General features: G+C 43.8%; 1 protein-coding gene across 2 annotated transcripts in view; it reads right to left on the bottom strand.

Moving 5' to 3' along the window:
• The window catches only part of ITGB1 (integrin subunit beta 1), a 446,163-nt gene that overhangs the window by 240,750 nt on the left and 181,336 nt on the right, over positions 1-24,077 (bottom strand). For both annotated transcript variants that reach the window (XM_086941542.1, XM_086941543.1), the window contains exons 6-7: positions 18,977-19,215; positions 1,409-1,564 (exon numbers count right to left, since the gene is read on the bottom strand). In XM_086941542.1, the coding sequence (XP_086797668.1) occupies positions 1,409-1,564; positions 18,977-19,215 (395 nt within the window). The remainder of the gene's footprint in view (positions 1-1,408; positions 1,565-18,976; positions 19,216-24,077) is intronic.

The raw sequence follows: 24,077 nt of genomic DNA, 5'->3' as shown, positions 1-24,077 counted from the left end.
CTCCTGCAACAGACATAGGAAAGTGATACCACATCCCCTGGGATCACAGTTTACTGGACTTTGGACGTTCCTTTGACTCGTCTAACTGTTTTTGTCCCCGTCACCCTCCCCCTCCTCTTTCCATGCAATGTCTTTCACCCTCCCCTCCTCTTTCCCACCTTCATTACCTGTCTACTTCCCAGCTCCTGCTCCCTCTCCTGAATCTTTCCCCTTGCTTGCTTTTCCGCTTTCGTATTTGAGCTTATTGTTTATCTTGACCGTACAAGTAACTATGTTGCCATGCTCTAATAACCGTGTAACCTTTGTAACTATGTAACCTGTAACTATGATCGAATGGTCATTTTAAGCGCTCTTATACCTCCGGGTCTAGCTAGTGTTACATAAAACCTTTAAATTAAAATAAATAAAATAAAATTGTTGCCAGTGGTAAATGCATTTCTGCCACTACTAATAATCCAATTTCCAACATCTGGAAACCAATTTTCTTCTGACTAGAAGTGATAAATGTAAATGTAAATGTATAGGCATTTATATAGCGCACTACTTACCCGGAGGGTCCCAAGGCGCTTCGACCGCTGCGAAACCCTTCCTGGCTTCCCTGAGAGATGGTCCCTTAATGGGTATCTCCAGGGTGAGACCAGGCATCCCCGGCGGTCTGGTGGGGCCGTTAGTGAAGATGAGGCAAGCTAATGCCCAGAGTTGCCGAGTGTGATCACTGATCAGAGTGGTGCCACATTCTTTCAGAAATCCAAGCTATGTGATTGATGACAATCCAAGGTTTGCACATAAAGGTTCGTAATCTATTGAACCATCTTGTTCACACTTGCCCATGCGCTCATTTGAAGAAACCCACAACAGTACCACAACCATGGGGCCTCCAACCAGAAATCACCCCACATCCTCTCGGTCTCTAAACCTCAAACATACGTGGGAGGATTGACCAGGGGGTATCAAAATAGGGCACCTCAGCGCACCTTACAAGGCAGAATGCATCCCCTCTACTGCACCATGAATGTTCACAAAGAGCACACCTTCAAGGGGGGAGTCATTTCTAAGGTAAATTCTAATTAAAAATGGAAACTAAAACCTGGACAGGAAGACCTACGATTTTGCAAGCAACGATTGAGAAACAATAGGGGGATAGAACCTATCAGCTGAACTAAAACTCCTCTGGTAAGCAGACCATTTTGAGATTTGTAGGTAATTCAGAGTTCTTACAGTAGACTTAAAAACAGAGCTCCCTCGAGCTTTACATATACTGGATAGCTCAATAACTTTAACACCACAGTTGAAGTTATGCTTCAGCATTAAATAAATTTGCCAACGCATGCACTTTATGAAATGCCTCTGCTCTCATCTCAGTTATTCAGGTCAGAACATAAAACATAAAATGTAGGGCGTCACTCACGTAATAATGGCTCATTGTGTACATATTGTTTTCCAGGTGACATCTGCCATCATTTGGTAAAACAATTCCACCAAGTTTACCATCGCCAGCAAAATGAAAACCAGCATCAGTGGAAAATACCAACAAACGAGTAACATTTCTCCAGCCAATTTGTTCCTATGAAGAAAATAATTAATTATTTGCGTTTTGTGGAATTAACTAATATCAAACAAACAAGTTTAACACCGAAAAAAATATTATTCAAAACAAGTAAATTCACTTTACTGCGAACAAAATATTATCCATTATAAAACAAATCACACAGATTCAAACTCATTATGTGGACAAATCCACAATAATAATTTATTTTGTACAGTACATCATATATTACACAGTACATTAAGTGCCTCTTTTTCACTAATGTTCAATGGGGAGCATGCTTCAATATTTTAAGAACACACACAAAGTGCATCTGTTATTTTACAAGCCATTTTCAGGCCCCTTTACGTAACGTACATTAAACGTCAAGAATCTGTTACAGTTACAAGATGGGCCAGACTTTAACCTTCTGAGATAACTTCACCCAGTTACCCACAGACTTGGTGCAGATTGATTTTTCATGGTGGTCCAACAAGAGTTGGGAGAGGCCATGATGTAGGACACCAAATCTAATGCCTATGAAGGGAAAGCAATTTGCATTACGCAATCATTTCAATCTGTACTTCAGTCAATGTACAGTCTGTATGGCTCTTTCTCAAACCATGGCATGGACACGTGGTTGCGTAGGAAATACATCAGATATGCACATGAATTTAGACATATCATACCGGATAGAAGACAACTTCTGCATATTTTAAACAACAACAAGGCCATACAGCTGTTCATTCAACCTACCAAAGTGAATCTAAAGGGCCTTTAACAGGAAAAAACATTTTGCATTAAAATTTTAGGCAAAGAAGCCTATGAATGGGATACTAGCGGGAAGAGCCAGCGTGAATACCAGAATGCAACTCCTCTTGGAGGTGCAAGTCTTGGTTTAATGTTCCTGAGAATAGCCTCGGAAGGTAACATGTTTAGAGCAATAATGCTGACACATTATGTGCAACTCCATTCTGAGACTTCACTGATATGAGAAGAGAAATAGTTTCCTCCCAGTTATTATGTTTTCCAAGACAATTGTTCAATTCGAATAGTCCATTTCTCCTAAACGCCTAGGCTTAAGGATACTGCAGGTGCAAAGGTTCAAGAAATCAGTTCATTTATCAACCCTAGCAGTTTGTTAAAGATGAGATGGAGAGCCTGATATGGATTTGGTGACAAAGTTCTCAAACTGTGCGTCTAAATCCAAGAACATCAGTTTGACAATCTGACATACACTGGACAGACACATGCTAGCCTTTCATGTACAGTGCAGATTTGTCACAGCACCACACACTGGAATAAGATGCTCTCCTCAACAACAAGCATTTGCACTGCAATAGGTCTCGCATTAATAAGTTTGAGCTATTGGCATTGCTAAATATTGCAACACTAATTGCAACAAGTCTATAAATTGTAAGCCAAAAAATGTGTATTTATTTTTGTAGCAATGGTGGCATGCTGCGCTTTAGATGAATATGTTTAAAAGTAAAGTGTGCCATACTGAGATTGCTATAATAGTTAATTGTGGATGCGTTAACAATTGATGCGTGCACTGATGGCTGGTGGTGTGTGCCTGTAGAAATTGTGCACTGATGGCTGGTGGTGTGTGTGCCTGGTGGAAGTGTGCACTGGTGGTGTGTGCCTGGTGGAAGCGTGCACTGATGTCTGGTGGTGTGTGTGCCTGGTGGAAGCGTGCAATGACAGCTGGTGCTGTGAATGCCTGGTGGAAGCGTGCACTGACGGCTGGTGGTGTGTGTGCCTGGTGGAAGCGTGCACCGACGGCAGGTGGTGTGTGTGCCTGGTGAAAGCGTGCACTGACGGCTGTTGGTGTTTGTGCCCGGTGAAAGCGTGCCCTGACGACTGATGGTGTCTGTGCCTGGTGAAAGCGTGCACTGACGGCTGGTGGTGCGTGTGTGCCTGTTGAAAGAGTGCACTGACGGCTGGTGGTGCGTGTGTGCCTGTTGAAAGAGTGCACTGACGGCTGGTGGTGTGTGTGTGTGTGTGTGTGTGTGTGTGTGTCTGGTGGAAAAGCGTGCACGGACATCTGATGGTGTAAACATCACGCATTCAGGTCCTTTATTTAATTTGTTTCCCTTGTGTAACCCACCATAAGGTCGATTGAAGGCATGGTATATGGTTCCTGCAACAATATGTTCATAAGTTGGCTTCACATATAGACATGGGAAAGTGACATTGTGACATTTAGGTACATTGTCCCCCCACTCATACCCCAAAGCACCTTTAAAACATAACACCACCATGTCAGTCGCACATTCATCATCTCAATTAGGAATACAAAAGTGCTCAATTTAGTCCGGTTCGGACGTCCACACTGATCTTGGGCAACCCTTAGCTGTGCTCAACTGAACACTGACATCACAGATTAGATGTGTTAGGGAACAAGAGGATCTCCTGAAAATAAGTCACTCAAGTTAAAATCTATCTACAAACTAAAACCTTACATTTTGTTGCAGAAAAGGTACGATGTGTACAGAGTTTAGTCTGACTAACTGGTGAAGGGTCCCTCATTTTAAACATGAATGGAGGAATAAACCAAGTCTAGAAAATATACGAGGAATTTTCCCTCATAGCTAAAATATCATGTTTTATTCAACCCACTCTATTGTTGTCACGCAATCGATCTCAGAATGATGAAATCTGAGACAATCTTTAGAAAGTAAAGCTTGTGGCCTTCAAGTTAAACAGTTCTCTGCAACAGGCATACAACCCACTAAACCCCCTTTTCCGCTACAGGGGCAAGCATACAGAACAAAGTCCAGCCCCATTTCACATTGCACAAGATGGAAGCAATGGACACATTCGGGTAAAGTCTGCGCTATATAAAAACGCATACAATAAAATAAAATAAAAAATGTCCCGAAGATAAAACCGGAGACCTGGCAGGCTCTGTGAGTGAAAATCAGGCAAGGAACTGGCAAACAGGCGGTGCCTGCCTGTTCTTTGTTGTCTGCATGCCATCACATCGGGGTTCTCTGAATGGCAATGACATACGCCCCAGTAGTTACAATGCCCCCTGGTCCGGTTACATTCCAACGCAGAGAGATCATAACAGTTCCCGACCACAAAAAAAAAAGCTACATGGCTCCGTGGGTTAAGTGCCTCCTGATACCATCTATGTCTGAACTGCTGGCAAAAGAGTTTAAATGCTAGGAGGGCCAACCGAGAATTTCATCCTTAAAAGTCGATAAATTAAGAAGAATTAAATTGGATAACATCATGTGTTATGGCCGTCCATAGAAACTGGAAAACTGTAGCATTAGTCTGTATGCAAAATTGTTAATATCATTTTTTTTTTTTACAGAAAGCCAATGTTGACTCAACCAATCAGAAAGCTTAGAATACTGGCACTAAATGCTGTTGCTTTGTCTCCATTCTAGGATCATTTGAAGAGAACTAAACCTGACAAAGGCAGTAGGTGTTTTTATTTGCCAGCGTTTGGTGAGCTTAGGGTGAATGCTAACAGCCTAATTGTGTAAAGCATACAGGGAATTAATAACGGCAAATTTCTCGTTCTCTTATTAGGTGCACTCGCCTTTGACTCTGTTCCATTTTTGCGAGCGGTGCAATTAACAGCAGTAAGGCTCTATCTAACTAGAGGGCGTTATCCACAACTTGCGCTCTTAGCAAAGAGCAATTGTATTTTTTGCAGCTTTATATAGCGCAAACTCGATCCGAAGGCATTGGAGCGCTTTACAGGAGCACCAGTTACGTTACACAAGGACACATTTATTTTTAGTAGGCACGGGGTGATTAAGTGATTTGCCCAGAATAACAGGATGCTGAGCCGACACCGAGGCTCAAACCGGGTTCCATAGCTCCAAAGTCGACAACTCTAGCCGTTAGGCCACAATCTAATCACAGGGACTTTGCCAAACACTGCTTTGAATGGGTTCTGGTTTAACAAGACCACCACAGGGCAAGCTGCAAACACCAGCGAGAAGGCAGCCTCTCACCCCAGCAGCACTTACCTGCGAGCCCAGGTAGCGCTTGAGGCACTCTTCGCACACCGCCTTCTTGCAGCACGGCAGGGGCTTCAGCAGCCGCTACTCCAGGCAAGCCCGGCAGCAGGCGAGCACCAGCCAACCCGGCTCCGGGTAGAGGGGAGTCTTTTGGGCTTGTGGGGCGGCGGCTGCTCCTCTGCAGACTCCCCCTGCTCCCCTTCATCCCGTGCTTCCGCCGCCTCCGTTGCTGCTCGTTGTGGTGCCTCCGCGGGCGCAGACGCTTGGCCCAAACTCCCCGCTGCCCTGCTCCTCTTAACCCCGGGTCTCAGAGTGGGGGATCTCCGCCGCTCCTTCCTCCTCGCCACCGGCCTCATCCTCCCCCGGGGGCGCATCACCGCTACACGCACGAGTGACAAAACCGAAACCGAAACCGAAAGCCAAAAAAGTCACGTGAACTGTTCACGAGGCGCGCGTCGTGATCTGATTCTGCCATGCTGTCTACGGTAGAAGGTCACGCGTGTGACCAAATCCCATTGTACAATGCTGCGCGTGGCCATCTCTTGTCTCCACTCGTTGTCACCTGAGGCGATGACTATAGTCTTGCAGCAAGAACACACTTTGCGAGCTTTCGCCAGGGCGAGACCTAAAAAGGAATACAGTTTGAGGAGGATGAACAATATGAACGTGGCATGCTTTTAGAGTCATCCAAAACACTGCACTTCACTCATTCAAACTTTGTGAATCTGGTTCAATCCACGGTAAAACAAACATCTTTCAAGTTCTAAAAACCAAACAAGCAGGCACACTCAATAATTTAAACATTCTAAAGATGAGCTTACGGGCCATTACTGGAATATATCGTCTGCACTGACACATACCAGGTAGAATCACACTAGGTATATTAACATTTTTACTACATATACGAACCCTTAACTGTCTAAAGCTTGAGAAATGCCCTTAAATGTCTAAAGCTTGAGAAATGCCCTCAACTATCATCCTGTCCAGGCAGATCTTGCCAGATTTCTTTGTAAGATTCATCCCACTGTCTTTAGGCAGGATTGCTCCATGATCTATAGGACAAAAAAGCAAGAACATTTCTTCATATCCATTTTGCTGCACCTGTGGACTTCATGGTGGTGTCAAATTTAGGAAAGACCCCTTTTGACATAGTCACCCCCATGTTTTGCCTGGTATCCGATGGAATTTTGATAGAAGTGCTCTGGGTTCCTGCTATAAAGGTCCCCAGCTCCAGATCTTTCCCTAAAACTGTATAATTGTTCCCCCAAATGGCAATACCTTTAGCACCCCTTTGTAAGTACCTAGTAAATGGTACCCCTGGTATCTAGGACAAGGAGACTAAAGAGGGTCCCTAAGAGCTGCAGCATGTATTATGCCACCCCAAGGGACCACCTCAGCACCAACATGCACACTGCCATTGCAGGCTGTGTGCCATGGTGCAGAGAAAAGTGAAGACATCGCATCCTGTATGCCATGCTTGCAGACACTTCATGTATTGTATTGTAATTGCATTTATATAGCGCTTACTACCCCTGACGAGGCGTCTAAGCTCTTTTTCGGCGAGTAGCACGCTACTCCGGGACCCATAGAGGATTAGTGCTGAATTAGCATAGTGAAACATGCAAGTACATTTCAAGAGGTGGCTAGGTTAGTCAGGTATTTGGAATGATAGCAGAAGGAGAGGAGGACAAAGGTTTATATTTATATAGCGCTTGTTGACGCACGCTATTCAGGGAAGCCTACAAAGGATCAGTTGTGAATTAATATGGTGAAATATGAAGTAATTTCAGTGGTGGATAGTAGTCAGTTACTTGGAGTGAGAAGGATAGCGGAGGGATAAAAGGGGAAGAAAGATTTGCATTCATATAGCACCAATTACCCCTGTTGGGTGTTGAATCGCTTTTCTGGCGAGTAGCACGCCACTCCGGAACCCATAAAGGATTACTGTTGAAAATTAGTATATTTTAAAAAAAAATGAAGGAATTTGAGCAGTGGATATGTTATTCAGTTATTTGGGTAGTATATTAGTATCATTCAATATGGAATTTGAGCAGTGAACATGTTAGTCTTAATTTCGATTGAAAAGGATAGTGGAGGGATAAAAGAGTAAAAGATTTTTTTTTTCGGTCTTAGCAATAGGAGGAGGCTTTTGGATGAGAAAAAAGGAGTTTTGGGTATTGCTAAATGAGAAATAGGGCAGCATTTCCGGCCCCAGTCCCGACCAGTCTCGAACAGGCAACTACCCTTGTCCTCTCTGCCCCTAGCCTCGACGCCCGGGCCGAGACGCCGCAAGCGTGGCCACCTCCACAGCCCCAGCAATCAGGTGAACCCCTCAGCCGATGGGAACCCCAACCCCAACACTATCCAATCACAACACTAGCCCCAAAATCCAAAACCAATAGAAGACATGGACCCCACCGCCAATCCTAGCCCCAGTTCAAGCACCCAATCAGTTCAAAAACCCTTCTCTACGTCCAACAAAGGCACCAGCCCTACCAGTAGTCCCAACCCAAGTCCAAGCAGCCAATGGCACAGGTAGCGCCAGTCCCCACCTCCAATAGAAAGCTCAACCCCACTCCCAGTCCCACAACCAGTCCAACAACCAATCACACCAGAAGCCCCAAATAGCTACCTCCAATCAAAGGTCCAACCCCAGCTCTAGTCCCACCCCACTCCCAACAACCAACAACATAGGAAGCCCCAGTCCCCACTTCCAACAGAAATCCCCACCCCAGCCCTAGTCCCAACCCCCCACCGACCGAATCACAGACCCAGAAACCAATCAGAACCCTTAAATACCCAACAATGAGGACATCAACCCCAACCCAATAGAAACACCAGATACAACCACCAATCAGTGTACACATGCGCCAACCACCAGCAGACCATATAAGGTCCAAGCGACCTCAGACAAGGCCCGCTGGCCAGGGAGTTGGAAGCTGCCTCTCCTGCCCAGAATCTCCCAGGAGACAGACATCTCCAATCCACACCTTGGACCTCTGCAGGCAAAGGCCTCACCAACTCGAAATCCAACAATACCGCTTAAAAAAACTCCACTCCCCCCCGCTGGCCAAAAAACAAAGTGCACAGGCCCCAGCAAACAGTCCAAACAGCCCACAGAAGCACCCTCTGATGCAGAACATCCCCGTTTCTGGGTAGGGGGGGGGGGGGGGGGGGGAGGCAGTGGCCCGTGAACACAAAATGTTGGCTGGCGGTGCACTACCTCAACACACAGGCCTTAGCACAGAGCAAAGGAGAAATTTGGAGGGAAAACAGATCAGTCAGCAAGGAATGAGAGGGACAAACCACAGAGGTTGGACTGCAGATCCCACAACTCAACACGTCAAATGCAAGCAATCATAAGCAGGGAAAACCACAAGTTTAAAACACAAAACAGGTGACATAATATGCAATCACATTCATGTCAAAACCTCAATTTCAAACTGCAACAACCACACGCAAAGACAGCAACCACAGAAAGGGACAATCGCCCTCTAAACAACCTTTGTCCTGGGAAGAGACAGCACCAATCTGTCTCCCCACCACCTCCTGGACTCCACCCACTGCAATCCGGGGCACAGGCAGGCCGCAACTCACAAGATGGAGAACTACCTGGGGGGCACCCAGCAAGGTCAAAATGGATGCTCACATTCCCCAGCCTGCATATTCGGAGAGGTCAGAGAAGTCATTTTTGCCCGTACAGGTCAGCTTTTTGTTTGCTCCTGAGAGTCATTTCACACCCTTTCAAATGCTGATCAGTGGCTGGGATAAGTTTGACAGCCAATGAAATTAGCATCTAGAAATTTTATTCAGGGAGAAAAAACCTTCTAAACATTACTTTTCCTTAATATGTATTTAAAAATCTGACTTCACCATTGAATTGGATTTTTTAATAACTATTAAGAGAGTTCTTCAATTATTTTTCTAGTTGGTCCCATTCCAGATATACAGTATTAGGATTTTAAGATCTACTCTGGTTTTCAACATTGGACAGATAGGCCTGCCACAGTGAAAAATAGCATTCGGGTGCAAGTCACTGTAAGGTCGTTAACATGACATTTCTAGATGTCCTACTTTAAAAATACTGTGACCCTGCCTTGTGAACCACAAAGGCCTACATGGGGTGACTAATTAATATTTAAAAGTAAGGTTTTGACCTTATTTTGATAGGTCGAATTGCTATTTTCACACACCTCTACAGCCAGGCTACTATGGTAGGCCTGACGCCATGTTTGACTGCCACTGTAGTGGATGGCACGATAGGTGCTCCCCTACACCAGCAACATTTAACTTGTAGGCCCTGGGTACATTCTGATCGATATACTATGGCTTTTTAGTTAGGTTAAATATACCAATTAGTAATATGCCAATTCGACCATGTTTAAAGGTGGCGTACAGGCCCTTTAACACTAGTTAACAGGGTTAAAGCGCACAGAATTCTAAATACAGCAAAAATATAGAGTCCATAAAAAGGCCAAAAATACGGGGTAACCACATAGAAATCGTGGATTTCCTACAGTAGGTGTGCACTTATGTGCATGGGGGAAGTCTAACTAGGCTTGAAAATAAGGATGGGAGGAGCAGGGAAGAGGTTGCCTCATGCTACCAGACCTTGCGAGCGTCGGGGGGGGGGGGGGGGGGGGGGGGGGAGTCAGATTTGATTTGATTTGATTTGTCCATTTCTAAAGCGCACGAATGCCCGGAGGTGTCTTGGAGCTATGAATTGTCCAGTTTCCGGTGCAGGTCTGGAGTTAGTGAAGTTTATGCGGTGAATAGCCAAGTCTTGATTTTCTTTCTAAATATCTCCAGAGTTGGGCTGTTTTTTTACATCAAGTGGTAGTAAGTTCCATGTCCGTGCTGCGTGAACGAGGAAACTTCTTCCTCCCCAGTTTGATCGTTTAAACTTGGGTATCGCTATCAGTTTTTTTTTGACCGGATCTGAGAAGCCTTGAAGGTTCGTAATGTTTCAGGTGTGTTTTCAGGAAGTGAGGACCTTTGCCCTGCAGTGCCTTGTAGGTCAAGCACAGTGATTTGAACTTGACTCTTTTGGCCACAGGTAGCCAATGGAGTGTCTCTAATTTATGACTAATAGGCTGAAACTTTGGAATTTCCAGTATCAGTCGTGCCGCTGCATTCTGGAGTCGCTGCATTTTTTCCATGATTTTTACTCTGGCGCCCGCATATAATGCGTTACCGTAGTCCAATCGGGACAGTGCAAGGGCTGTCACTACCGTTCAGCGTGTGTCTTGAGGCAGATATGGGAGTATTTTTCTTATCATTTTTAATATCAGCCAGAAAGACTAGGCTAGTTTGTTTACTTGGGCTTCGTATGTTAATTTGGTGTCTATCATGAACCCCAAGTTTTTAGCCTTCTCTGAAGGTTCTGGTCTTGTTCCCAGTTCAGGAGACCACCACTCTGGGGACCAGATATCAGCATTACCTCCCAGAATCATTACCTCACTCTTTTCTCCGTTGAGTTTGAGGCAATTTTGTTGCATCCATTGACTAACTTTTAGCATGCATAGTTGGAATTTCTTGGCTGTTACACAAATTGTCATTTCCATAGGCAAAGACAATAAAGTATCGTCGGTGTAGGATATTGGTGTAAAGCCATTTTCTCTTATTACTTCAGCAAGGGGGGCCACATATAAATTAAAGAGTGTTGGGCTTAATGAAGAGCCCTGTGGGACACCGCATGGTACTTTAAAGGAGTCTGATTTTGCTTCTCCTAATTCAACTGTGAATTTTCTGTCCTTGAGGTAGGATGCGATGAGATTGCACGTGTGGTCGCTAGCTCCGGCTTCCCTAATGCGTTTTATTAGTATCTCGTGGCTGACCGTGTCGAAGGCCGCCGAGAGATCTAATAGCACCAAGGCGGCCTTTTCCCCCTTGTCTAGTATACTTCTAAGTTCCTCGGTGGCCGTGAGGAGGGCTGTTTCTGTTCCGTGCCCTTCCCGGAATCCGAATTGAGAGTGGTCAAGCCAATTGTTGTCCAGTAGGTGCCGTGAGAACTGTTTGTTCAGCAGTTTCTCCAGCACTTTTGCGGCGAAAGGAATCCTAGCTATGGGTCTGTAATTGCTAGGGACTTCACTGTCCAGGTGGGGTTTTTTCAGTAGTGGCCTGATTGAAATGGTTTTCCAGTCATTTGGAAATATGCTGGTGTTCAGAATTACTTCAAACAATTTTTGAAGTGCTGGTCCTATTTGTTCTGAACATATTTGCAATACCTTCGGTGGACATGGGTCTAAGGGACTGCCTGAGTTGGTTGTCATTATTTCCTTAATAATTTGTTCCACTGTAGGTAAGGACCAGTGAAAGGATGGGGTGCCGCTGGGTTGGTTGTCTAGTTTTGTGTTATTTGTGGGGTTTTGAGTTATATGGTCTATCTGATTGTTTTTAAATAGTTCATATACTGAAGACACTTTATTTACGAAGAAGTGGCCTAAAGTATTGCAGAAGTCAGATGATATATCCTCTGGATTATTATTTTCGATTTTGGCAAGTTTTTTGACTACTGCGAACAGATCTTTACTCGAGTTCTTGGATTCATTTATTTTGTGTACAAAGAATTTGCTTTTTTCTGCGATTATCATATTTTTATAGGTGGCCAGTTCATTTTTATAGTCTACCTTTAATTTGGGGTCATATTGCGATCTCCGCTTTTTCTCTGCTCTTCTGCAGGTCTGTTTTTGTGTTTTTAAAGCTTCCGAGTACCAGGGTTGTGAAGGTGACTTCCTTTTGAAGGTCGCTCTTTTCTGTGGTACGGAGCTCTGAATGGCTGTTTTTAACCAATCGTTGAATTGCGTGCAGGCTATATTGCTGTCACTTTCTAGCGTTGGAAATGAGGAGTTCAAAGTCAAAGTCAAAGTCAAAAGATTTATATAGCGCGCTACATACCCATAGGGTCTCAAGGCGCTTGAGGAGGGGTGAGGAGTTACTTGTCGAATATCCAAGTTTTCAGTTGCTTTCTGAATGCTAGGTGGTTCTGAGTAAGGCGGAGGTGAGTAGGGAGAGAGTTCCAAGTTTTAGCTGCCAGGTAGGAGAAGTTCATTACCTCTACTAATATTTGAGGGTCTACTTTTGACCAATCAGGATAAGTGACTCTCTTGGGAATTTCAGTTGGTTTTCCCTGGTCCTCTATAGTCTCTAGCTGGAAGGATACTAATTTATGATCGGTCCATGCGATCGGGTGGACTTCTACCTTTGTTAATTTTTGGCAGGATGTAAAGATACCATCAAGTGTATGTCCTGCTACATGTGTATCTAAATGGACTTTTTGGTCTAGATCAAAATTAGCCATTGCCTCTTTAAAGGTGTTGATTCTGGGGTCTGTGGTTTTCTCAAAATGTAAATTGAAGTCTCCCAATATTGTATAGTCCTGGTTCATTACACAAGATTCAAGGAAAGCGCTTAATAATTCAATGAGCGTTTTTTTTGCATTTGGTGGTCTATAAATTAGTAGCCCATTGAAAGTATACTTGTTTGTAACCATAATTTGAAATGTCATGGTTTCACAGTCAGGGTGGCTACCTTTTTCAGAGCTTCTAATCCTGAGGCTTTCTGTAGCTATAATCGCTAACCCTCCTCCCCGTTTCATTTTTCTATCTACTCTATATAATGAGTATTTTTCGGGTATTGCTAATGAGAGGTCGGCGTCGGATGCTTCATCCGCCCAAGTTTCCGTTACAAACAATACATCGACTTCTTGGTTTTCGATCAAATAAGCGATGTGGGTGTTGTGTTTTACCATTGATCTGGCGTTTATTAGCCCTGCCTTGATAGTACACCTTTTAGTATTCTCTATATTGTTATTTATAGCAATCTTATTTGTGTTATTTATTGTGGCGAAATCGAATTTAAGAGGGCCGCAAGGACATTGCTTACCTTCTTTCTGCAGATCTATTGGTGGGCACGTTGCGGAGCATCTTAACGACAAGATTTCTTGTGAAGTGTATTTCCTATGAACGATTTCTTTATCCTTTTGAGCAGGGGGTCTGGCCCTGGGCTCTGTCCTGGTGCGGACGGGCGCAGACGGGCTTGCCTTAGGCGCGCAAACGGCGCTCCCGCTGCGCTCGTCCGCTGCGCTTCCTCTGGTAGCACATATTATAGGCGGATTTGGGGGGCGTGGCCTGGAAGTGGGCGTGGCGTAGAGTCTCGCCGGAATGGCGTCAAGGATTCGTTGCAGCCGGCGCTATGGAGCGCTCTCAGCTGTTTGTGGTAGGCTTAGTTTGTTTTAAAAACAGATACACAGAAATATCACATTGATTTTAAAAAATATTCGATCTCAAAGTGCTCCCGGCGTGTGCCTGCGGAGTCCTGGGCAATTCTGAGTGCGGCGCTCTGTTTGGCGCTTAAATATGCTGCCTGTGGGGGGCGTGGCCTGGAAGTGGGCGTGGCCTAGAGTCTCGCCGGAATGGCGTCAAGGAATCGTTGCAGCCGGCTCTAAAGAGCGCTCTCAGCTGTTTGTGGTAGGCTTAGTTTGTTTTAAAAACAGATACACAGAAATATCACATTGATTTTAAAAAATATTCGATCTCAAAGTGCTCCCGGCGTGTGCCTGCGCAGTCCTGGGCAATTCTGAGTGCGGCGCTCGGTTTGGCGCTTAAATATGCTGCCTGTGGGGGGTGTGGCCTGGAAGTGGGCGTGGCCTAGAGTCTCGCCGGAATGGCGTCAAGGAATCGTTGCAGCCGGCGCTACGGAGCGCTCTCAGCTTTTTGTGGTAGGCTTAGTTTGTTTTAAAAACAGATACACAGAAATATCACATTGATTTTAAAAAATATTCGATCTTAAAGTGCTCCCGGCGTGTGCCTGCGGAGTCCTGGGCAATTCTGAGTGCGGCGCTCGGTTTGGCGCTTAAATATGCTGCCTGTGGGGGGCGTGGCCTGGAAGTGGGCTCGGCCTAGAGTTTTGCCGGAATGGCGTCAAGGAATCGATGCAGCCGGCGCTAAGGAGCGCTCTCAGCTGTTTGTGGTAGGCTTAGTTTGTTTTAAAAACAGATACACAGAAATATCACATTGATTTTAAAAAATATTCGATCTCAAAGTGCTCCCGGCGTGTGCCTGCGGAGTCCTGGGCAGAAGTCAGAAGAGCGATGATGTCTCTTCGACTTCTTATGCTTCTTACCTGACGACTTGGACCCGTAGGATTGGTGCAGACTCCCGGAGCTGTGACGGCTCCGTCCCCGCGACCTGTCCCTCGACCTCCCATGGGACCGGGACCGGACACGGCGCGGGGCCGACTGCCGGAGTTCGAGCCGCCTGCGGGACCGCTCCCGCCTGGCCTTCCTCGAAAGGGCCCGACAGTCTGGGCAGGCCTCGTCGTCATGGTCATGGTCGACGCCCAAACAAGTCAGGCACAGGCGGTGGGGGTCAGTGACCGACATAGTACGGTCGCACTCGTCGCAATGCTCGAAGCCGGGCATCCCTACAGGCACCGTCGGAGTCGTACAGACTTCGAAATGGATCAAAGATCACCAAAAGACTTAGTCAAAAATTGACTAGGGTAACTGCTCTTTCCAGATCTGCGCTGGCTGGAGCGGAAAAAAGAAGAACTGACGCGGAGGCGTCGTCTAAGTACTCCGAAGACGTCATCACGGCGCCCACGACGACGGACGCGGAGCCGCAGACGACGCCTACCGACGCGCAAGGGTACTGCTACGCAAAAGTTTCCAGATCCAGTCTGACGCCTGGGGATATTCTAAGGTGAGGAATCTATCACCGTGTCTCTTTCAGATACAATTACCAACCAGATGTATACATGTATGGCATCCCTTTCCCACAATAGCTATAGCTGGCCTTAGAGCAACACAAACTGACAGCACTTCTCCCACCACTAGCCCTACTACAAAAGCCTTCCTGGTAGCTAGTTCCCCGGATAAATGTTACATAACATGGGACATGAGCTTATTTTTACAGAATTACAATTTAGTTGAAAAGTGTCTCATGACCCGTCCTGCATCTTGGCACGTTCACTATTGAAGGGATTTCGAATGCACACTGGGTGACAATGTTGATTTTAAAGGATTGAGAAAGTAAACGTAAACGCATGTACGCTGCGTAGGCGAGACCTAAAAAGGGGAGAGGGGGAAGACCAAATGCTACCGTCCCATATCCCTTCTTGACTATCTCGAAATTGATACGTAGAGTCATATTAGGAAGATTAGAAATCTGGGCCTCTGAGAACAACATCCTAAGCGAGGCCTAGTATGATTTAGAAGGGGTATTGGGATGGTCGAACAATGTGTGACCTTGGAATTACTGGTAGGGAAATATATACGCTAGCCAAGGCAGGGGCTTTACATCTCTGCTTTGTTGACCTTACCAGTGCGTTTGACCTGGTCAACCATGTTAAATTCTGGCCAACACTGGTTGAGCTAGGCGCCCCCAATGACATTGTTATTTACCTATCCCAGATTTATACTTTAACATCTAGAGTGCGGTTCCGCATAAAGGGCAAATGCACCCCGGACTTCAGGGTAACCAGAGGGATACGACAAGGTTGTTTTTTAACTCCTCTTCTTTTCACTATATATAAATGTTAATTCTTTTTTACAAAATTTAAAAAAGGTAGATGCACCAAGAATAGGTGATCGGCCCACCCCAGTGCTTTTATATGCGGATAACACAGTCCTGATTTCAAAGACAGCGAACGGTCTGCAATGTCTCATAGAAAATTTCACTCATTTCATGACTGAAAAAGATTTACAGTTGAATCTTACAAACACTTTCGTCATGACATGCAGTAAAAATAGAGTGAGGAATAGACAGCACCATGTGGGCGGCGCCACAATTAACAGAGTCTCAAGTTTAACATATTTGGACTTACTGTTTAACAGGAATGGTACCTGGGGCTCGCACATAGAATTATCCAACTTGAAATTTTTACGAACAATTGAGGGCATTTTTAGATTTTCCACAAAAATCGGAAACAAACCCACAAGGGAAACCCTTGCCCTACATAGGAGTAAATCTATCACAACTGCATGCTATAGGGCAGCCATATGGGGAAGGGCCAATATTAACTCTTTACAAATTCAAGAGAATACATTTTTAATACGATGCTGGCAGTTCCATGCTCCACAGCAAATGATATAGTCCATAAAGCTCCTTATATTAGTGACATTATAGGTATAGCAGGACTTACCTTATGGCACGGGATATGGACGAAAGAAGAGACAAAGTTTACCAAGGACCCAATTATGGACTGCCTGGCCCTTGACAATAGTAGAAAATACCATGGCTAGAGTAGATCTATACCCTTTTAAAAAGTTGTAAGGTAACTCTAGACCGAAAAGAGCCCTCACGCATACAGGGTTACATTAAAAATGAGCTGAAAACAAGGTTTATTACCTCTATGGAATTGGTAAGAGAGAAGGAAGTAAGTTTGAAACAAAGTGTTACCTCTTACCGTGAGCGCCCTCTTTTTATGGGCATACCTTATCTTATTACGGTAATGCACCTTACTCAAATGATCATGAACAAAGTTGTTTTTAAAAATGTATGGTTTTAAAAGGCTCTTATCTTAAGCCACGATTGACTTATTATCTTGAACTATTAATTAAAAATGGATTGTATGTATGAACGTAAACCATCTTTTGACTGTACACAAATTGTAATGTTTTTTAGTAATGTAAATTATTTTCTGTGATTAGAAGGCTTTTATGGTCATATACAATGCACCGAATAAAGCTTTTAGACTTTGACTAGCACTTACTAATAGCGGCTTCATAAACATACTAAAACTTTTTAATGTATCTCTCATCCAGGCTTCAAGTTTTTCAAGTGTAGCTTCTGCTTTACTTTTCAAGCCCATGATCATCCTGTGATCACACTGTTTCCTCCCAGTTAAACAAATATCAAATTCAGATGAGGACCATTCAAATATACAAGAACCAATAGGTGACATATTTAGAACCCAGGGGAAAAAGAAAAAAAAACCCAGCAAACTATGGTCACTGATCTATTAATACCTTTAGGTCGCCCAACAGAAAAAAAACTAGGGGCAACCTACCACCATGTAATCCAAAATTGCCCCTTCCCTTTAAGATTTGTATGTGGTAATGTCAGAGAATCCAAGGGTAGTCTCCCATTAGCTATAATACAGTCATTGTTTTTCAGTAGGTCAAATAGGAGCTTCCCTCTCTTATCAGTTCTTATCTTTGGTGGAAAGACAACTGGGGGAATTCGAAATGCTTCCTCTTTTTTTATCACACAGTTGGTGCAAGGAATAATTGGATATTTTACAAATTAACTTCCCTACCAAAAAGACGTGGGGAACCTACTCCTTGTCGAAAGATGTTTTTAATAAAAGAGAAAGTCTTTTGCAAAAGTGCATTATAGGTAGCTTCTAGTGGAATAGAAGCATTTACCAGCAAAAGGGGTAATGCACGCAATTCCCCTCCTGAATTAAACAATTACTACCATAAACAGATTACTGGGGTATCGATTACATTCATACTTCCAATTAAACCTATTGGTCAAGAGCTTTACAATCCAAAATCAAGAAATCTTCAAACAACTAATCCCCATCGCACCAGGTCTACTGGAGACAAAGCACGTCTGAATTTAGCGAACTCAAATAGTACAATTTCTCCCTGCTGTTCTTTCTTCCTGCTGCATTCCAGGAAATAACATTCAGCTCATTGCTAATTATATAAGACCACAAAGAATGACTGGTCAGGCATGCACTATGTAGAATACCATCCATCTATATGGTTCATCATTTATATCTTGATCAGAACCGGGGACCCACCGCTAGGAGACAGACGCACAAAGGGGGACCACACATTTACCCCCCCCCCCCCCCCCCCATCACTCTGGTGAGTTAAAATACATACCTACATCCAGCCTTCCCTTCTCCTCTAATATTGGGAGAGCATCAATGCCCAGGTATTGCCAACATTCTGAGTTTTGTAACATCATATTTGCAGTGAGTTTAGAATAAAAGGTCACTCTTGATTTAGAAACAAACCCCGAGTGCAACAGGGAAACCAAATGAATATCACTACCTTGGATTAAGTTCAAAGTCTCAATGTCCAATAAACATTTAAGCTGAGAAAACCTATTCAAAATATGCATCAAAGATTGGAATAAAGTCCAATATACAAGTAATCACATTACACCACATGGAGCTTTTTTCTTATAGTTTAAGTGACTTCAAAGGATCCTTCTTCGTGCCAGAGTCCACAAATGGTGTGGCCCTTGGATTCAAAGCATGCTACAGTTACCCAGCACATTCTAGATCTAGTTTGAGGGGGAAGGAAACAGTACGACATATGTGCAAGACCAATAAAACATCTCTGGTGACCTGCGGTCTGAATAGATTTGTTTTAGAATTGCTTAGACCAGTCTAAGAAACCCATCTTAACATACTCAAAGAAACCAACCAATACAATTTAGGTAGTACTAATGCAGATTGTCATTCTGTAACTTCTGGCCATAAAATATTCAAAGGAGGAAATGTTACTTACACCACAAACAGCAACCTGCATTATGGCATCAAATCCACCTTCAGGAGAATCCAAATTGCCAGAAATGTGCTGTTTTCCTACAAGCTCATTGAACAGACTGCCATCGCTCGTAAGATTGAGCACATTTTTGTAGCTAAAGGGGCTAGTGCAGTTTTGGTCACCAGTGCAAGGGTTTATGAGCTTAGCAGGGGTCGTACTGATGTAAGGCATCACGGTTTTCTCCACAAAAGAACCAAAACCTAAAAATGAAAAGACAACAAAGGAGTTTACAATACTGGGAACATGATCGGAAAAGATCTAATATATTTATCAAGGCTGCAAACAAGTAGCCCACCAGCTCTCAAATCAGTTTCTAAAAGCCTTATGTTTGAATGAGTAAGCTTTTACTTAAGACACAACAATTGATTAGCTAAACTTGTGAGCAAATTATACAATTTCCTTTCGAGATATTTCAGCGAGTATGTCAACATCAACCATAAAATGATATTGCACATCAAAAAAGTTTAATTGAATTACAAACTAAGTAAAATCATGCATTAAAATAGTGGTTCATTTGTATGGGGTTTTCAGTTTGCTTCGTAAACACCACAGGTTACCCAAACTACGGTTGTAGCGACGTCTAGTATTAGGTTTGGTGACTTTCACTTTGTTAACCGTGTGCTTTATCTCCAAATCGAATTCTCACTATTTTCCCATACAAACACATGTGCAAAGTATCTTCATTCCCAAACATTCACTAAGGCAGAGACCAACTCTAATCATTCAACATCTGTACAAATTATGCTTCACTGCATAGTTCTATGCAATATGCTTTAAAAAGGTTATCAGATTGTTTCACATCCTAAAAATCTACACAAACTTACTTCTGAAAAATGTGCTTTACCAGGGTTGGAATGGAAAGTATGCACCACAAAAAGCCAAGGCACAGGGTCTCTCATTGGAAAGATTTTAACTCGAGGAGAAACATAATCCTTCTGAACTTTACTGCCATTCACAATTCAGCTGACTGACCACACTAAAGTATGGGTGGCGGAAAGGAATAGGTCTGGAAATCTGTAATTTGCAGAGTTCCATACATATCATTTGACACAAGTTAGCAATTCACACATTTAGAAGGGATTCAGCATTTTCCTTACGGTTTAGAGAGTGTTTGTTATGACGGTATCAATAGCATGTATAATGAGCAGCAAAATATATTTTTTTAAAGCTAATGAAGTATAACAAATTGGGGTGCACAAAAACTGAAACAAAGCAGACCAGTTCAAAGGCAACAAAACAATGAATGAAACCCTATCAAACATCCCGAAAAAAAGCTTATGATTATCAATAGTATCCTCTTGGCAGTTAAAAATGACCTCAATAAACCCAAACTATTAAGTGGTTGCTCTAATGAAGGTGGAAAGCTACAAAATAATTACTAAATAATTTGAGTCTCCCTGCTTCGATTACTCTATGCCTAAGATCAATAGAAGATTTCATGACGAAGTTACATTATTATTTTACATATTTTCTTCCTCATTTACATATTAACAGAAATACTTACAAATGAAGAAAAATCTTATCAGCACCCATTTCCTTTATCTGACCAATATTAACAAAAATAATCTGGAATGGATGATCCATTAGAACAATAAAAAATGCTCCAGTGTTCAATGAAAAGAAGTATGCATGTAAGAACGGCATTACAAAATGACGTGTGAAGAAGCAGCTACAAGAAAGCAAGAACACTACAGGGAGTAAAAAGGTATCCGGTTGATGCCACTTGGATAACTTCTTGATTGGAAACAGAATAGTGAGCTTACACTGCAGGCTGAACTAAAATATGCTGTAATGCGAGTCCCGATATATATATTTTTTCAACTCCTGTGATGTGTTGCACTCTTTGGAACGGTTTCTTTTGATATGTATTTGACGCCTGCCTAACTTTGACCTGCCGTAATTGTAAAGCGCTCGGATATCCCTCGGGATCATGTTCGCGCTATATAAAACTTTATAAATAAATATGCACAATTACAACAAATGCTCTCTGTTCTGCATTCTAAACCACTCTTGGACATTCAAAACATCCGCTACCAGGGATCTGTTACAGCAGTCCTCAGATTTTTTAATTTGAGCATTTATTCACACTCTAATTGGTTGCTATGCCACTTCCATTTGGTTGATGAAGGATACCTGAATCCATCAGTTTTTCTAATTAAAGAATGAGCTAAAACTTCCACTATTAAATTAGACCTGTTGAAGCAGATCGGTTAAAAGCTTTTCCTGGCTACAATTTGTTAGTGCACCTTCATTTATCTTTCAATACTAGATTTATTAAATGGAGTTTGGCCTGCTAAAAAGGAAACCTAGCTTTCAAATAAGCCCCTAAGCTTTTCATTTGATCGTTGAATGTGTTTACTAAGTACAGTCTAGTCACATTTCTAATTTATTTGACTAGAGTGGTCTAGCCTACATTTCATATCTCAGTGAGATTACAAAACATTCAGAAAGGTTAAGAGAGCATTCTGCAGAATTTAATTGTGAGAAAATGCCTTGTTTTGCATTGTTAATGCCCACTTTTTGCCTTGTTTTGATGTGGTTTCGATGTAGAGCACATTGTCCCTGCCAACCAGGTCCCCTATACCAGTGCTTATTCCCTAAAAACAAATTCCCAGTTGGTACTTCTACCCTCTCCAAGTCCTTAGTAAATAATACTGTGCATACCTACGGCCTGGGATCTGAAAAGGGTCCCATGGAACCCCCCTCACTGGGACCAAGCCACTGCCCTTGCATGCCCCTGTGAAGGAGAAAACGACATGGTTGACATGCCAGCCAGCACTGCCTGAAGGCATAGGTAAGTCACCCCTCAATCATCCCTAATGCAGGGTGCACTACACCACAGGTGAGGAAAAATCTGCATGAGCAGATATGCCCCTACAATACTGGGGCCCATTCCTTAATATTGCCAGTGACACCAAAGAGAGTGGACAGGATTGAAACTCGACAACTAGTTCCACAGCACCATGATGACTTAATTGAAAACAGGAGAGTTTGATACTAAACTACTCCTTTCAATAAATCCACACCGATGCCAGTGTGGGATTTTTTGTATCATGTATCCAGAGAGCCCCCTGAAAACTTACCAACCCTGGTGCTGTCATTGACTGGCTGTTGGCAGCCAGCCACCACCATGTTTCCCGGACCCCTGGGTAGAGAGTTCCTGATCTCTGGGTCCACAAACAATGCATGTCCTGGGCAGAGGGGTCATAGGATAAGCCAGTGCTTCAAGAGGGAAGCTTCAAAGGCCTGCCGCCTTTGTAATGAGACACCCTAGCCTCTGCTGCTAGCAGTAGATGGAAGCCCCTGTTTTATACCCCCACTTTGGGCAGGAAAACATAGGAAAATAGGAGGTTTGTCCACCACTGCCAACTCCACCCATAGGGGGAGGGGGGGGCGAGGTGAAGAACATCTTTCAGTCCTGCCATCTTGAGGATTGGGAGATTGGGAGATCCCTCCAATCAGGGCTAGGTCTATACTCCCCTGCCACAGGAGGGTGGCATAACGGAGGGTGTAGTCACCCCCGGTAAGATTCCCACTGGCACCACCTGCGACTCCCTTGCGACTTACTAAGACAGAAGACATCCCTGCAGAAGAAACCTAAAGACGACTGCCTTAGCCCCCAGTCCTACCAGCCTGTCTCCAGCTTCGACGAACCTGCGACCTGTCTTGCAGTCAGTGACCTCTGAAACCCCTGGTTTCAACAAAGACTCCAATCTCCTGTGGACAGCGCACTTGTCCAGAAGAAACCAACAACAAAGACTCCGGATCCAGGCGGATCCGCGACTCGTGCCCACTAAGAATCAGACACCTGCAGCCAGAGTGTGAGTGGCTCAACTGCCCAGTGACAAGGACTTCGAATCCAGCGTTGGCTAACCTCTCCTAATCCCCCCCCACGACCATGACTGCAGAGTGCATCTGAAGGTCCCCAGCACCCCCTCCTCCCCCGGCCTGGTAAGGAGATTTTAAGTCTATTGACACAGCAGCACTGGTACCCGCTGTGCTTTTGTGAATTTGACTAGCGATGCCTTGTGACCCCCCCACCAAACACCTCAACCTACCTGTGCTGTCACTGGTCTTCTAAATGGACCCTCCTGTACAACGCCTGCAGCTTGTTTCAAAAAGAAGAAAACTCCATAGGATTGTATTTGGCTCTCAACGCGGTTTGCGCCCTGCACCTAGCTGCCCCTGTGCCGCTGGTGGTGTATGTTTAGTGTTGCCTTGTGACACCCCGTGCTAGTCCTAACACCTAAAGTTTGGCCCCTGCAACCATTCCACTTACCTGCAAGCAGTGTGGCTCCAAGGACCCATGGTCTCCATGGAAACGCCCCTGTGCCGATTGGTACTCATTTGACCCTTGCTGACCTTTGGTCCCAAAGACTGGAACTGTAAGTTGCGTAGTTACCAGTGTAACAGCATTATTGTTTTCCACTATAGGATAATACTGAACTGTTCACAATTGCACTGTCGACTTTTGAAAGTCGACAGTTTTTTTCTGCAAAACATACAGACATTATTGCAAAGATCTTGGTCTTAAAATACAACTCAAACAAAGCTTAGGTTTATGAAATTGGTGTGGATCTCCTTTTTGAGTGGTGTGCCCCTTCTCATTGGTTAATGTTGTGCTTAACAAATGTCTTACACTCCTCTGGGTTAGGCCTAAGGCTTCTCGCCCGCACTACCTTTGTTACCGAAGACAGTAAAGTTGCGTACTTACCCGATTAACCGCAAAACTGTTTTCTCCATAGGATAACATCGAACAATTCTGAAAATATTTTAAGTGTCGATTTTTCAAAGTGAAATGCTCTTTTATTTAAAATGTACTTCTCTTATTACGAAGATTTTAGTCTTAAAATAAAGTGCAACCAAAGTATATTTTTCTACAATTGGTCTGGATCTAATTCTTGAGTCGCATGTCCATTATTGATCACTGTTGTGCAATAAATGTCTTACACTCCTCTGTATTAGGCCTAAGGCTGCTCGACTACACTACCATTAATAGAACACTTTGGGTTTTACATCGAAGAGCCCTGTACACTTTTTGGGAATCCCTTGACTCTGTGCA

The sequence above is a fragment of the Lissotriton vulgaris genome, chromosome 10, assembly GCF_964263255.1.
Source record: "Lissotriton vulgaris chromosome 10, aLisVul1.2, whole genome shotgun sequence".
NCBI lineage: Eukaryota > Metazoa > Chordata > Amphibia > Caudata > Salamandridae > Lissotriton > Lissotriton vulgaris.
The sequence above is the reverse complement of the archived record's forward strand: the minus strand, read 5'-3'. Positions and strand labels throughout refer to the sequence as shown.